The sequence below is a fragment of the Watersipora subatra genome, chromosome 8, assembly GCF_963576615.1.
Source record: "Watersipora subatra chromosome 8, tzWatSuba1.1, whole genome shotgun sequence".
NCBI classification, from domain to species: Eukaryota; Metazoa; Bryozoa; class Gymnolaemata; order Cheilostomatida; family Watersiporidae; genus Watersipora; species Watersipora subatra.
In genome coordinates this window covers 40,388,251-40,405,795 of record NC_088715.1, presented here as the reverse complement: position 1 = coordinate 40,405,795, position 17,545 = coordinate 40,388,251, and the positions used below count along the sequence as shown (strand labels likewise).

At 37.4% G+C, this 17,545-nt stretch overlaps 1 protein-coding gene across 2 annotated transcripts in view; it reads left to right on the top strand.

Annotated features, from left to right (window-relative positions):
• Positions 1-8,784: 8,784 nt before the first annotated feature.
• LOC137401886 (probable protein phosphatase 2C T23F11.1) overlaps positions 8,785-17,545 on the top strand; it is a 29,536-nt gene continuing 20,775 nt past the window's right edge. For both annotated transcript variants that reach the window (XM_068088361.1, XM_068088359.1), the window contains exons 1-5: positions 8,785-8,892; positions 13,886-14,093; positions 15,726-15,919; positions 17,072-17,137; positions 17,303-17,376. In XM_068088361.1, the coding sequence (XP_067944462.1) occupies positions 14,035-14,093; positions 15,726-15,919; positions 17,072-17,137; positions 17,303-17,376 (393 nt within the window). In that variant the 5' untranslated portion in view covers positions 8,785-8,892; positions 13,886-14,034. The remainder of the gene's footprint in view (positions 8,893-13,885; positions 14,094-15,725; positions 15,920-17,071; positions 17,138-17,302; positions 17,377-17,545) is intronic.

Genomic DNA, 17,545 nt, shown 5'->3' with positions numbered 1-17,545 from the left:
AAGTTCAAGCCGATCGCTGTCCATGTAATATCCTCCATTCTTTAATGAAGTATGTTTTTGTTACAATAGTCATGTATAAAGAAGATTCAAAGAGTGTGTTAAAATGAAAAATATAGTCTATGATGTGGCACATGGCAGCATTAACCTACAGCCTACGACCACAGCTGAGTATATATCACAAAGGTCTTTGAGGTGTTGATCACTCCTCATTGTCTCAAACTATAAGTTGTGCGTGCTATCGGGATATGTGTGAAGAGTGATTCGGTTAAATACCTCAAGTGTCTTCAAGGGTAACATGGCATCCGGACTGGTTGATTTCTATGATTTGGAATAGGTCGTTTCTCCATAAGCTTCTTGTGATGCTGTTTAGTTTTCTTGCGACAAGCTGCAGAAGTTAGTAAGACATGGATATATTTTAGACTCCTATGTCAGAAAAAGCCTTCACTCTTCATACTCAACTAAAATCTCAACAAACATACATCAGTGTGAATCTCAAATTAGCCTACTGAGTCTGCATTATAATGACATCGGATTATTATCATAGCTGTAAAGAAACAAGGATAGGGAAACCATCCTTGCCATAAATGAGAAATCACAATAAAAGGGGATTGTCTTTCTATCTCACGCAAAGAGCAAACTTTTCTCACAGGCTACTGTGAATTTCGATGATCAAAATTATAAAATTATTTCTTTGAGGTGAGATAACGCTGAAATTTAAACAATCTGAAACAAGGTTGTTGACAATTCAGCCGAGAACGAAACTTCTCGAAAGGTTTTGAACAAACATGCTGCTACAAAAACGAGCTTTTGTATTTAATTGAATCAGCTAGATGCATTTTAAAACTAGCCTTAACATTTTATTAAATGTCTGGGCTAGCGTAATCAGAGAAATTCCACCAATGGCGTTCAAAGATACATACCACTATTTCTTTTTATAAAGAAAATCCGTAAAAAGAAAAAGCACTGTCAAAGCTATACTTCAAAAATATATGTAAGCACTGCACACGACGACAGGATCTCAGTTTGTCAGTACAGTACTGTACTTAGCCTTCAACCAAGCAGCAAACTAATTTGACGTCTTTCAGTTTGGAAATGTCAGCGGTTTGTCCACCGTGTCCCCCTTCCGTCTGAAGTCGACACCTTTCGAACCAAAAGTGTCGCATAAGTGTCTGTCACCCTATCGACTGTTGGCCAAAAGTCCAGCTACCGCGTTTGTTAATAATATTGTTGACTGCTAAAGAATCTATCAAAAAAGTAACAGTCTTACCTCCTATAACAGCATTACACTTAGGCGTTTAACAACCATTAGCAGTTTTTACCGTAAACTCGTGACTAAAGTAATCAATAGCAGATGTAGTACTAATATTCTCGGTCCAGTACCGGTATTCTTGGTTTTTCACTGACTACATTAGCAGCTGCTGACTGTTTCCTCTGACAGCAATTATTTGATCCTTTGAAATTTCCTTCCTCACAGACCATGCATGTTTCACCTAATACAGGACAGCTGGAATCATCTGCCTTACGGCCAGTCTTAAAACACCGGAAACATGTAAACTTCCTAGAGTTATTAGCAGGCGTTAGTGTCTTTGAAGATTTGTAGTTGTTGCCTGAGCTGCGTTGACTAACTTGGTATAATTATAAGTATAACTGATAATATTGGTAGGTCTTGCAGACGAACTTGTTTTGTTTCCCTCCATCAACTGAAACGTACCAGCATGGTACGTTTCAGTTGATGGAGGTACTGAAATGTACTTCCATGGCACCAATCAAAATAGTAATATTAGCAGCCGCAACTAACTAGCGTCCAAGAGCCGCGGGGTTCACTCCTGAAATAAATTGTTCAATCAAGTTTTCTTCGAATTTGTCGAACATTTTGCTGCTTTTCTCACCTTAAGGTGGTTTATAAAACGTACAGCTTGATTTTGAACGACATCTTTATCTGCTATGTGTTGTTTTAGAAACGGATCCTACATTCCTGCAGCATATTCGAGATGTTGAAGACAAAGTGACTTGCCAAGGGTAATCGCAGTTTTGTCTGCGATGCTGGTGCTGTGGACCATAGGAGATGGTACTCTATTTACATGTTGTTCAAATGATCTTGACTGCAAATAGAGGTTTTTTATTGAAAATTTGTTGTAATTTTAGAATATCTTTTCCAATAAAGCAGAATAACTTGGGTGGATTCGGATTAGTTACCCATGGCATAATTCCTTCATATCCACCCATAACAATACAGGCTAGTGATGGACTGGTTGCTGTCGTTTCACCAATTTACAATAAGGCTCCACTCACAGCTACTCACCTCAGCTCGGGCTAGTAGGGAAATAAAGATAGCTGTTTTGATAGCTGCTAAAAAGTCTCTCCAAGCCTCACGCCTTGTCATTAACACTTATGACGAAGAAATGATTATTATCAAAATTTCTCCCAAGCTTATAGTATGCTTCTATTATCGTCCATATGTATCTATCCAGAAAATTAATACATTGAATGACATATTCACTGATGTCCATGCTAAATTTCCAAACCACGACGTTGTATTTAATGGTGACATGAACCTGCCTAGAATTGATTGGACAACTCTTTCTGTAAAGCCAAATGCCCAGTACAAAGAAATCCATCGTAACTTCATCAGCATGATGAATGAAAACAACCTATGTCAGCTAGTTCGAGGACCTACTCATGTGTTGGGTAACACACTTGATCTCCTGTGTACTAATAATGCTGCATGTGTCACTATTACAGACATTATTATGCCTGGGCTTAGTGATCATTTTATTGTCACAGCTGCGATCTGCATTCCAGTGCAGAATTCTAAAATTTGTAAAACTAGTTCTCAAATAACAATTCATATTTTTCGTGAAGCAGATGTTGAAGCTTTTGAAAATGATATGCAGTTGGTAGAACAACAACTCTCTAGTATGGATGATGTGGAGGCGATGTGGGACCTTTTCTCTAGTTCATTTCGATCAGCTGTCGCATTGCATGTACCCACTAAAACATTCCCAGCTCAGAACAATCGGCCAAAATGGCTAAACAAGCATGGGGAAAAACTACTGGCTAAACAACGAAAAACGCATCTAAAATACAAGGCAACAGGGGATCCATTCTTTTTTTGTCGTTACCAGCAGAAGAGACGGGAAAGTAAAAAAGTTTTGAAAAACTCAAGAAAGACTATCTCTTATATAAAGTCTGTAAGCCTCTTGAAAAGGGTAACTCTAAACCTTTCTATAAGCATGTCAGACAGTCTCAAAATACCTCTAAATCCATCCTATTGTCATTGAAATTACCGAATGGTCTCATCACGAGTGATGACAAAATGTGTGCAGAAACTTTAAACTCTTTTTTTCACGAGCAGTTCTGCCAAGACGAGCTGATTTCAGATCTCCCCTTGATGGATGTACCACAAAAAACTATGGAAGTTACAGCGAAAGGAGTAAGAACACTCATCAAAAACTTGAAAAATAATAAATCTCCTGGACCAGATAATATAAGAAAGTGTGAGATGCTAATAGCCCCAGACATTACTGCACAGTGCCTATCACACATATTCCAGGTCTCTATTGATAGTGGCAAGCTGCCCGATTGGTGGAAGTCTGCTCATGTCACCCCAATTCACAAGGCCCAACTGATGAACCATCAAATTATAGACCAATCTCGCTCACTAGCATTCCTTGTAAAATGCTAGAGCATATTGTTCTCCACTATCTAAATGTTGCTCTTGATAAAGTACTGCACAATCGCCAGCATGGTTTCCGCTCAGGTTTCTCATGTGAGACACAACTCTGCTCTACTTATTATGACTTAGTTAAGACCGCTGAGACTCGGTCCTGTACCCATGCTGTTGCCCTTGATTTCAAAAAGGCATTTGATAAAGTGCCACACCGACTGCTTGTTTAAAATACGACAAATCGAAGGACTTAATCCCCAAATAGCAAATTGGGTTCAAGATTTTCTAACAAACCGCAACCAAGCTGTAGTGCTTCGAGGAACATCATCTTCTCAGCTCCCAGTAACTTCAGGAGTCCCGCGGGGCTCTGTCCTGGGACCCACACTGTTTCTTATCTATATCAATGACCTGCCTGCAGCTGTGAAGTGCAGAGTCAGTCTGTACGCGGATGACACACTGCTTTACTCAGAAGTAAATTCTGCAGAAGACCAAAGAAATTTTCAGGCTGATATTGATACAGTCTATGATTGGTCAACTAAATGGAAAATGCCTTTTAACTCAGCCAAGTGTGAATTGATAGTATTTGGAAACTTGGAGCAACAACAGCCACAATATTTACTGGGTGATAGGACTCTTACATGTGTTGATACTGTAAAATATATTGGTGTCACCTTACAGTCTAACCTACGCTTTGATGCACACACTACTGAGAAAACCAACAAAGCTTCCAAGATTCTTGGATGCATCAAACACACCCTATACGATGCACCGTCACAGTCTAAACAACTTGGTTATACAGCCTTGTGTCGTCCTGTGCTGGAATATGCTTGTACAGTATGGGATCCGAGTGACAGACAGACAGTACATACCCTAGGACACTTATGTATTCGCGGCATCTAACTTTCGCGTTTTCGCGGTGTCATCCTCTCGCGAAAATTTAATGAGCGAAACTAAACTATCATAACGAACGAGCGAAAACGCGAAGTTAAATAGCTTTGCTCATTGATATTCACAATAAAATCGTCATATTAGAAATCAGGCAATTTTCGTCTGTGGTTGGGATCAATGGGAAATTTCTGGTAAACTCATTATAGCTAATACACCGACTGAGCAGCATGGCAAAGCAAATTAAGATTATATCAGTTCAGTCACCGAATTTGTAACTGATGAGGATGAAAGTCTGGTAGGTAAAGTCATAAAATTGCAGTATAATTATTGTAGTGATGAATTTTATTACCAACTAAAAACAATATCAACCCTCATCAGGTCTAACCACATTATCTCTTCCACTGCCAACCATGTACAAATTAGCTACCGGCCTAGTGCCAGCCATTTTACCGAAATTGCCGATATTGCTTCATGATATGTATACAGTATTTTTTCAAGTTCTACTTTAAAGATGTAGTTGCGTCAAAAATGAAATTAGGACCCATAAAAGGCTAAAACATCAGCTACAATTTGATGCCATTTTTGTCTTTGTAGACCAACCCTGTCCAGAGATATATGTGTTTGAATGAGGCCCTCTTTTAAAAAGCTCACGTTCTAGCGGGTGCCAATTTCGTGACGTCACTAGTTTGTTGTCTGAAACGAAACCACGAGCGATAAATATGAGGTCGCTTCGTTAGCCAATCACGATCGCGAAATTTTTATATAGACCGTAATAAATGTTATCACTCGTAAAACGCGTTGTCTGTGATCTCGAAGATTCTCATCGCTAGAGAATTCATGCTCATCGTTACTGATTCAACGCGTTTCAACAATTACTAAGTTATACATAGTTTTAAAATGGCTTCAAGTTCGAGCGACCGCTACTCAGAGTTATCTGAGCAACGTTTAGTAAAAGATTAGAGTAGACAGCCTATGGCCAAAGCTGACAGGCGTCAGCAGCGTTTTGCTGCAGAAGAAGACAGAATGGAGGTAAATTAACTTAGAGTCTTCTATACTTTAGTAAATGTAATATTTTTTATAGTCATAAAAACATATACTAATTAATAAAATGATAATTCTTTGCTATCTCCAATCATCGTTTCATAGCTTATCTGCCGTTTTACCTAGCTATAATATTTTTTTCGAATTTTCTTTGGTAAATTAGAGTCATGATTATAAATTATTTTCACACGTAGGAAGTGGGTAAAATCGATTGATCATTGCAAATCTTTAATTTCCAGAACCAAAGCTTCGAATAGTTGGCTTGGCGTACTTGTGCCTTTATTAAATGTTTATTCGTTTTTAAAATTACACTCGCAATCTATTTAACTCCCAATTTGGAAGCTGTCAATAGATACGCTTTAGAATGACATATCTATGAATGACATATTTATTGCATCTACTTTGTTTACATTTACTTGTTTTACTGATTACAGAATGTTTATGTCGTCCCACCAGCCGAAGAAGCTTTGTCAGTGTGGAAACTGCTATAAAGGAGAAAGCGAGACTTGAATGCGTGCTGGATGATGTTTTGTTTGAGTTTGTTGCAGTAGATGAATTTGTCTTATTGTATCAGCTAATACTATGTGAGTGGCCACGACTTGATGAATATTTTTAATAAAAGCTTTATGCCGAGATGAAAATATTTTTGCTTGTAAAAATTATATAATAAAATAATATTGTTGAAGATAATGCAAAACATGATTTGCAGAATATTGTAGTGAATCGGATATGGTATATGGGTGTCCGCAGAACTGGAGAATGTGAGTTCAAATCCAGTTTGCAGCAGACTTCTCATCCTTAAAACTCTATCCCTGTCTATATTCTTTTCAAAGAGGTGGCTTGCTAGTAGTAAGAAACTAGTACGTAGGCAATAGGTAATAGGCGACACAATGTGGGCGGGGCTTATGGGAGGCTGTATATCGTTTATATGGGTAGCTGCAGAACTGTGCTGATACAAAGACCGCGTTCTACATAAAGTGACTAGACAGAATTACCGTAGACCGGTAGAATTGGTAGTCGGTACCCAAATGTTTACACAACATTTGGAGAAAGTGAGTAGAACAAATTTTCAATTTTCGTTATTTGAGGCCTTTTAAACATTCATAATAATGCATCTGTAGCAGGATTTAAAATTTTATTCTAGCCAACACGAGCAAATACAAAATAAGATATATGCCAATAGAGCCGCGTAAGACTAGACTTTTATCGCAAATAGCCGATGTGAATACGAGAGATAGAGAGAGGTTGCCAAACGCGTGACATCATTTTTGGCGAGGCTGGGCACGTTTTTGTGGCCTGAGCGTTTTTACGGTGATCAGATTTTTTCGGTTTTAATCTTCAAAAATCTTGGCAATGCGATCGCGTAACACAACAAACAACATATCAACTGATAGAGAAAAAAATGCTTTCTTTTAAGATCAACTTAAATTTTGACGCAACTACATCTTGAATTATCTGTATAATCACGAAAATCTAAATTGGCTATTATGTCATCCACAACTAATTACCTGTTTTATGACTCGCGCGGGGTAGTTAATGAACTCACAGAAAAATGTTCGTTTTTAGATTAGCAATTCTCAAACAAAAGTTTAAAATTGCTTCGTTGTTTTAGACTGATTTTATAGAGAAATCTTTGGACGACACAGTCAATTTCATAAAACATTTAAAGATCGTGGGTTATGTGGTCAACAAATAATAAAATCAGGTTACCAGACAATTGCTGAGAAAGTCCAAAAATGCGTTTATGGCAGTGGCCCCTAGAAAACGCATAAATGCGTTTATGGCAGCGTAAGGGTTATACAGTTTTGGTTGTGAAGTTGGTTGCTACCTATCTATTTTCTTTTTCTTGGGATTCGAGTGTGAAAGTCACAGCGGGAGGAACCCAGACGTCATTGATAGTCTAAAAAACAAATGGCAGCAAGTGATCAAATTGAATTGCCGATCTCACCCACACATTTCAACCTGTGGTTTACAAATACGAACTAGTCCCAAATTGAATTTTTTTTTATTAGCAAACTGGACCTGAGGAATGTAATCTGTTTTTTCCACTGCATTTATTTTCACATCACTATATTTTCGCACTCATCAGAGCCGCGAAATTAAGTTGCAGCAAAATTTTATTCTGTGTGCTACTCACGAAACTAAATACTAGCGAAATATAAGTGTCCTAGGGTAACATGGAAATGGTTCAAAACCAAGCAACACGATTCATAGCCAATCTTAAAGGTAGAGATAGTGTCAGCAACACCCGTGAAAAGCTAGGTTTACAATCGCTTGAATCCAAAAGAAGAAATCGGAGAGTAGCTTTACTGATGAAGATTCTATCACATGAAAGTAAGCATAATGTGCTAGCTTCTGCTTATGATGAGCTTACTACTCTGGATCTGGATGATGTTTAGTCCCTAGAGCCTCATGAGAAGCTACTGACAGAAAGGATACTGCCATAATCACACGTGCTGCTGCCCAGGGTGAACCAACACCAATATATGCCGTGATTCGCCTCTTTCATAACAGTTTCGTACCCAAAACCATTAGAGACTTAAGACTTAAATCTCAGACTGAAACATAACTCAGCCTAATGCTGGAATCTAGGTAAACCATAGTATTAACCAAATTTTTACTTCTGAGGCACTTTCTCAAGGCCGCTGGGGCTAATTACAAGCGTACGATTACTATCAAGTAAGTATAAAGATGATACCTTACATATTCCCAACAAATGATCGTTATTTATTATTTTCTCAACCTAGAATGGGCCGAGAAAGAAGTACGCGGGTTGTAGCGAGTTAAAGTGGAAAAACACTTGAAATGGGAAAGAAAATTTTTTACTGTATACTTTTTCCAGTGTCCGAACTGTTCTGTTAGGGGCTTTATTTGAAAGCGCCGCATAGTACCACACGCATGTAACCTTTGAATTGCGCAGCACAATATATTTTTCGCAAAGCCTTTTTAACTTTAGATTAAGGCGCCTAGTTGAAAAGGACCTGAAAAATAATATGTAAAACAAAATACGTTTAAATTAATATATTTTCATTAACAGAAAACAACAATTTAGCTCAAACTAAAAAAAGTTGTTGTACTTACAAAAAGAGCTTTAATATTGTTAAACGATTCTTTAGCGCAGTTACATAGTCCAAAAAAAGTGTTCGTCAGATAACGTTACGCTTCAAGGAGCCCGAGAAAGACACGCTGAAAATCAAGGCTATGATTAGTGAAGTGTCCGAGGCCTATAACCATCCAAACTTTTTGATATGTAATAATTGTTGGAACTCCTATGCCTTGCAACGTACATTATTATGGTACGATAGCCATACGCGATTATTCCATTTCATTTGCATAACTTGAGTAATGCTTATTTGATAATCCAACCATATTCAGCGTGATAAAGGTTATATTCAGCTTTATTATAGCATTTATTTTTGTAACATGAGCGCTGTTTTTCATTAAGCAAAATCATAGATTTCATTAACATTTAGTACAGTAGAGGTATCGATTATAAACAAGTTGGAATGATCGAAAATGCTTACAAGTAAGACGTTTTCATTTTACTCATAATTTGGTGATGGACCAATAGCTCGCATTCTGTGCTATTGTCATGGTTGGATGTGGAGAAATTATGTTATGCATAACTTATCTGAATCAACCGCAACATCAGTGTTGAATTTGCTTTGTCATTTCATTCTATTTTGACTATGTTCAGTGTGTGTACTTTTGCTTTGTATTGTGGGAACTAATTTGGTTATTACCGGTTCAGGTACAAGTGAAGGCGTTAAGGGTTGACTTGCAACAAAATTCACATTACAGTTATTCGGTATTACAAGATTCAGCATGTTTGACTCTGCTGTGTTGTAGGTGCAAAATATGTGGAAATGTGATTACAAGCTCCTAAAAGCTAAAAAACGGACAATTAGTCGCAGTCAACATGAAAACGCCGTAGGTTGGGATCCCTTTATTTTGATGATTCACTCAACTCGACGTGGTTATTGTTTTGACACGTGATGTTATCACGTGAAATAAAAGGCTCAATATAAAATGTCTTGTACCACCAGTTTATGACAGACACTTCGGGTTGTACCGGAAAGCCCTTATCAAATATAGATGTTCGCTACTTTACATTTCGTTTCAGCTTGGTCTAATTGTTTAGTCGTAATCTGATCATGTGACCCATACCTCCTGCCAATCAATACAGACAATTTCTGAAGCATTTTTCGACTATCACAGGTGACCAACAGGCTCCTCATGTTTATTAGAGAATGATATGCGCTACTTCGACCTATGGTTAGAAAATTGAACTAATTTTTAGGTTAAGTTTTGAGATATTCATGCTCAAAGTGACAGCATTACAATGATAATGAAATAGATGCGTAAGGACAATAGACATGATTTTATTGAATGTATGAAGTATAATATATTTCACGCATTCAATACTATTTTTACAAATATCACTTGTGAAATTATTTCAATGAATGAGTTTGCATGAAACTGTAAATAGAAGCACATCGTGTTTAAGTACGTCCCATTTGAGCCGTTTTAGAGAGGGATTCCAACTTAGGGCATTTTTGTGATAGCTCGATTAACTGCTCGTTTTTTAGCTTTTAAGAGCTTGTAATCACATTTCCACATATTTTGAACCTACAACACGGCCGAATAAGACATGGTGAATCTTTTGGTACAAAATACATTGTAACTGCAATGTTTATTTTGTTGCAAGTCAACCTTTAAGCTATTGTAAGCAATGCTGATAATTACCAGTGAAAGGTACTTGTTTATTCTATAAGTCCAACAATTAAAATACACAACTAACAAAATTCTAAACAATGATGTTAATGACAAAAGATTAAAATAACCAATAAAAGCTCCACCCATACTCGAACGGTCGTCCATGTTTGTTTGCTCGGTCCGTACAACTGCAAGTTTAAACACTCAAACGAGAGTCATGGCAGCTTATGTGTAGAGGCTCTGTAGTTGAGATAGGGAAGTAGAAGAGGATCAGCTGATTATGGAAAAGGAAGTTCCATAAGTAGAGACAGAGGTAGGGATAGGTTCCATAGGTAAGGATAGAGCCTCCAGTCAGAAAAGAGCCGGAGGCTCCCAAAGCCTTCCTTGAGAAGGCAAAGAAAGTCAGAGTTTAGCAAGTCCTTGAGAAGGAGAGAGAGATAGATCGATCAAAAGATAGACGCTGGGTCGTTGGAGCTGTTCTTTTTATAGGTATCTCTGTTAACCTGTGAGAAAGTGTTTAGGCGGTCAGGTTCTGTTCTTTATGTTACAGAGGGTTAGCAATTGAGTGAACTTGTCATCAGTACGTCATGAGAGTGTAATGATTGGAAGTGATGACTAACTCCAATTGTCTTGGTCGTGTCTGGTACAGGTCTGATATCTTTTAAAAGTTGACTTGCAACAAAATTCACATTACAGTTATTTGGTATCAAAAGATTCTCCATATCTTACTCTGCTGTGTTGTAGTTGCAAAATATGTGGAAATGTGATTACAAGCTCTTAAAAGCTCAAAAACGAACAATTAATCGCCGCCATCACGAGACTGTCGTAGATTAGAATATCTTTCCAAAACGGCTAACTGGGACGTAGTTGTATAAGATGGCTTTTGTTTACACTTTCACGCAATCTCATTCGTCGAAATATTTTCACAAATATACTTCACGCATTCAATAGAACCATGTCTATTGTTCTTACAAGTCTATTTTATCGTCATTATAATGCTGTCACTTTCAGCACTAATATTTCGAAACCTACTGTAAAAATTTGTTTAATTTTTCAACCTTAGCTCAAAGGAGTACATATCATTGTCTGATATACATGACGAGCCTGTTGTTCACCTGTGATAATTGAAAAATGCTGCAGAAACTATTCGAGCTGTTTGACAGGAAGTATGGGTCACATGATCAGATTACGACTTGCCAAGATTACCAAGCCGAAACAAAACTGTAAAGTAGCAAGCATCTATATTTGATACGGGGTCATCGGTAAAACCTAAGTGTTTGTCATAAACTATTGCTACAAAAAGTTTTATATTGAGCTTTTTATTGGCCTTTCAATTCACGTGAGAACATCACGTGACAAAACAATGACCAAATGTAATGACTACGTCAGAGAAATAAACTGATTCCAATCTACAACGGCCTTTCGTTTTCGAGCTTTTAAGAGCTTGTAATCTTTTGTAAGAGCTTTTGTAAGAGCTTTTAATGTATTAGGTATCATGTTGATTGTGATATTGTCAATGCCTCCGGTGTTTAGGCGTTTCTCCAATATGCTATCTGGATTTGTTCATACTTCCATACAACACTATGCACTTTTTTGTATATAATATTTGTTGAGGTCAGCATGAGCAAATAGAATTATGTCGAATTTCGAACATATGTGCGAAAGATACTTTCCTATGCGCATTACATATGTATGAAGTTATCGGCAGTACGTAACAACGCTGCTATATCATCATTAAGTTGACTTTGCAGTAAAGAATTAGTATCAGTTTTCTAGAGTTTATAATGAAGAAAAATCGATTGCCTTCCAGAAGAATATAAATGCAGTGGCAAGGTGGTCCCAACATTGGAAGATGCCTTTTAATTCTGCAAAGTGCCATGCCATTTTCTTTTGGACCAATCCTAAATTCCAGTTACAATAGCCTATAAGTTTTGGCTCGTCGCATTGTTCATGGGTCAAAAACACCAAATATCTAAGTGTCATTCTGCAACAAGATCTACGCTTTGACCAATGATGGTGCACCCAAAAACAGCTGACTGCTCGCATACACCAGCTTATGCTCGCAGACCCATCTTAGAGTATGTGGATACAATATGGTACCTTACCAACAACGTTATGATAAATTAATTAGTGGTGTACAGAGGAGAGCTGTTAGGTTTGTGCGCAATCTGAAAGGTCGTGACAGTATCATTGAAGCCTTGGAACAGTTAGGTCTTCCGACCCTATTTAGTCGAAGATGAAACCTTAAGGTTGCTTTACTTACTAAATCTCCAAGATTAGTATTGAGTTTTGTCTCATCCAGCTATGAAATAATCAAAAACAGATGTGGAACAGCGATAGTTACACGCGCAGCCAGCCATGGTGAATTCACTTCAATATATGTAATCACCAGTATACTTTACGACAATGTTTTACCCAGAACTATACGTGACATGAGAGCACTCTCAGAAACTCCAAAATCACGAGACAGCTAGGCGCTGTAACAATATAATAACACTGTAGCACACTTTCCCCTGAGGCGTTCTATGTGCACCTAATGATCTAGAGTTCCTATCATCTCGAGGTATTCAGGGGTAGACACAAGCTTTAGTAGCTCTCATGGTCTCATGACACATAAATGGTAGAAGAGTGTGTAGTGTACCGTGCTAAAGTTATCCTTGGATTATGCAACAGTGCTTATGATTATACTATTAAGCACATCTAATAACTTTAATATCAAGTGCAACTTCTTTATTTTTTTGGCACCTTAACTTACGCTTCTTAGTTTCTAGCATAGCTGACTTCTTTTTATCGATGTTGAATTTATTACTTTAGTTTTTATATATTATTCACTTTTTTATAGTTTTATAAAAATGCATCTGTTTTAATGTTGAATAATAAATATTCAGTTTTTGAGCTGCGGAATAAATTGAATAAAATACAATGTTATTATGGAAATATTTGCTCTAAATTGACAGTTTTGAAATAAGAAACAAATATTGAAACGGATTTAGTTCCTAAAACATGATTTGACTGTTCGTTCAATGCTGCCCGATACCTAGTCAGGATGTTGTCTGCAGTGTAGTCTGTAGAGTTGTATGTAGTGTATGTTGTATGTACCATATTTTTCGGACTATTAGCCACTACTTTTTTCTTATGTTTCGAGCCATGCGGCTTATTTAGAGGCTGCGGCTATTCTTTGGTTTTTTCTTTCACGGCTAGGGCGCATTAACCGGAATCTCTGGTTAGTGCGCCTCTAGCTGTGAAAGAAAAACGAAACATGCCTAATGGTATTGTTCCATTTTGCACTGGGTTAAAAAGCATCAATTAAAATGGAACAGTATCTAACGGCACTGTTCCGTTTTAACTAGCAAAGTTGCTGCCGTATTAAAAAGCACTGTCATGTGTTCTGGGCCTATATAAACTGTGCGGCCTATGTATTGTTTTATTACCGGTTTTTTTAAATAAAGCAAATGCGGCTTAAATAGGGGTGCGGTTAAGTCTGAAAAGTGCGGTAGATGTAGTCGGAAGGCTGCAATCATGTTTCGCTGATTATTATACTAGTTTTTTTATATCATGCACATTCATTTGCAGGTTTCTCTGGGCAACATAAATGAGACAACCTAGCAACCATCTATGGTATATTGAGAAACTAGTCTATACAGATCATGGAGTGAGCAACTTCTAGTTCCCTTCTACTGTATATGTTAACATACCAGAATCAGCTGTAGTGATACCGAGCGATGGGACAAACTTTGAGTGAGCCCATCACGACAAAACAAACAACCGCAAGTTCAAATAGGTAGGCTACTGGCTAATAAGGCCTTATCATACTTTCTGTTTGGATGCAGCTACGTTATTTAATCATATTTGGCCTGTAAAATGACTTGGTATTTGAATGTGAATGTTTTTTTATAGATTATTAAAGCCCTAAATATTCAAACAATATTTGGATAATTTACGCTTTTATAGACTCGCTTGCGTTGCTGAACAATAGACTGCCAAAGTTTTGATTGCTCCAATTCGCTTGCGAAGAAACATCATTTTTCTCGTTGTTGATCGTATGGAGGCAGGTTATATAGTGCTCTGGAAGTCAGTTGTTGATCATATGGAGGCAGGTTACATAGTGCTCTGGAAGACATTGTTGATCATATGGAGGCAGGTTACATAGTGCTCTGGAAGTCAGTTGTTGATCATATGGAGGCAGGTTACATAGTGCTCTGGAAGTCAGTTGTTGATCATATGGAGGCAGGTTACATAGTGCTCTGGAAGTCAGTTGTTGATCATATGGAGGCAGGTTACATAGTGCTCTGGAAGTCAGTTGTTGATCATATAGAGGCAGGTTACATAGTGCTCTGGAAGTCAGTTGTTGATCATATGGAGGCAGGTTACATAGTGCTCTGGAAGTCAGTTGTTGATCATATGGAGGCAGGTTACATAGTGCTCTGGAAGTCAGTTGTTGATCATATGGAGGCAGGTTACATAGTGCTCTGGAAGTCAGTTTTTTGCATATAGCAAATAAAAGGAATGTAAATATAACTGTCTACTGTTACTAGCCCATACTATTAGGTTTCAAATAATGTATAAATAATTGTCTTGCTCAGCAACACAACCGAGAATTATTTTGATATAATCTAAAGTGGAAGCCTCATAAATCACTATACGTCAAAAACAATTAAAATATTAGAAGTTAGACATACTTATTTTAAACTTTTATTAGATGTTAGAGATAATTCAAATAAAAACCTTAGAAAACAATTCCGGCTAGTATTAGTATTTGTGTTAGCAAAACCTATTGGTTTTGAAATCATCGATTTGGGTGTATTTCCCTTCGGCACTTGATTTCACCTAGTTGTAATTTCTGGTCAGTGATTAAATGACATCAACGGTTTTATATTTGTGTGTCAGGAAACATGAATTATCTCTCCTCACTCGTAGGGATAAGCTGTTCTGATCACATGTTCTGATCACAGTGGTTGTTTCCATTAGTTGGTGTAGCTTGTTTGCTTAGAATTACATGATTTGAGACTCTGCAAAAGTTCAAGCAGATTTAATTTATAATAGGGTCTCGATATGTCTTATAAATCTTGTTGTATAGATGGGTATAATTTATAATAGGGTCTCGATATGTTTTATAAATCTTGTTGTATAGATGGGTATAATTTATAATAGGGTCTCTATATGTCTTATAAATCTTGTTGTATAGATGGGTATAATTTATAATAGGGTTTCGATATGTCTTATAAATCTTGTTGTATAGATGTGATACAATATCTAAACTATTAAAACTGTGATTTTTAATGTAGTATTCTGTTGAAATCTAAGTTGAATATAATTTGAGTTTTTGTAAAAGACATGATCTGTCAAGCTATAGCTGTTGGCTTGCTGCAGTAGACGATAGCGATGTAATTGTCTCAATGATGTCTGGTGACAGGTATCTCAAAGTGGTCATTAGTTGCATGCAAGGATGGCGTGTGACTATGGAAGATGCACACACTCACTTTTTATCCCTCCCTGGAGATCCATCGGCAGCCTTTTTTGCTGTCTTTGATGGGCATGGTGGCACGGCCATTGCTCAGTATGCTAGTCAGAACCTGCACAAGAAGGTCGTACAGCAGTTGAATTACAGTGAGTGGTATCTTCTCTCTAGTCTCCTATGAGTAGCATCCTTTCTCTAGTCTCTTATGAGTAGCATCCTGTCTCTAGTCTCTCATGAATAGCATCCTCTCTCTAGTCTCTCATGAGTAGCATCCTCTCTCTAGTCTCTCATGAATAGCATCCTCTCTCTAGTCTCTCATGAATAGCATCCTCTCTCTAGTCTCTCATGAATAGCATCCTCCCTCTAGTCTCCTATGAGTAGCATCCTCTCTCTAGTCTCTTGTGAGTGGCATCCTCTCTCTAGTCTCCTATGAGTAGCATGCTCTCTTTAGTCTCTCATGAATAGCATTCTCTTTCTAGTCTCTTATGAGTAGCATCCTCTCTCTAGTCTCTTGTGAGTGGCATCCTCTCTCTAGTCTCCTATGAATAGCATCCTCTCTCTAGTCTCATGAATAGCATCCTCTCTCTAGTCTCTTGTGAGTGGCATCCTCTCTCTAGTCTCCTATGAATAGCATCCTCTCTCTAGTCTCCTATGAGTAGCATCCTCTTTCTAGTCTCTTATGAGTAGCATCCTCTCTCTAGTCTCTCATGAATAGCATTCTCTTTCTAGTCTCTTATGAGTAGCATCCTCTTTCTAGTCTCTTATGAGTAGCATCTTCTCTCTAGTCTCTTGTGAGTGGCATCCTCTCTCTAGTCTCCTATGAATAGCATCCTCTCTCTAGTCTCATGAATAGCATCCTCTCTCTAGTCTCTCATGAATAGCATTCTCTCTCTAGGCTCTCGTGAGTTTTATTACATCCTCTTATGAATTATGATTTCTTGTTATTCAGACATTTCAGCAATCATTTTAAAATCTTTACAAAAATAACATTGAGTCTAGATTTATTATGACAACAGTGCATTAATGACATAAAATTGGTTTGCTTTAACCATAACAAACCATGGAAAAGTTTCAACACCTTTTTCATTGATACAAGGGTTAGATGTTGGTTTGAACCTTGGTTTTTTGACATCCTAATTTAATTATTGCATCACACAAATCGATGCTTTGGTTCACTTTTGCTGCCTTATCGACATTGAGTATAACTTCAAGTTTTTTCAGCATTCTACTTGTTGATTATCAGACAAACTAAACATTGCATTACTCATCTTTTTTGCATTAGCTCCTTTCTGTACTTGAAGGTAGGGGAGATTACGAATCGGCATTGAAAAATGGTTACCTACAGCTGGACAGGGAAATGCAAAGTGGTTAGTATTTGTAGTACGACTTGGCTCTATTCAGATCATAATAAGCTGTTTAACTTCTTTGTTTAGCTAATTTAGTACTTCCTGCTTGTATTTAAACTCAGGTGGTCTCTCTGACTAACTTTGGAGAGGAAGTCTGTTAATGACTGCTTATTAATACTGTTATAGATATCCATTTGAGGGATGACATGTCTGGAACTACTGCTGTCAGCATACTCATCAAGAACAACAAGCTTTTTTGTGTAAGTCACGTATGTAAGAACTTCCGCCATGCTCTCCGTAAATATCATTATTTCGCTCAGCCCTTGGAAAGTTGCACTTCCAGAAAGAAACAATAGTCTTACTTTGCCGTCCTTCATAACTAGATGCTTTGGTGAAATTACTTGATAAGTTCAATTCTAATATTTCAAA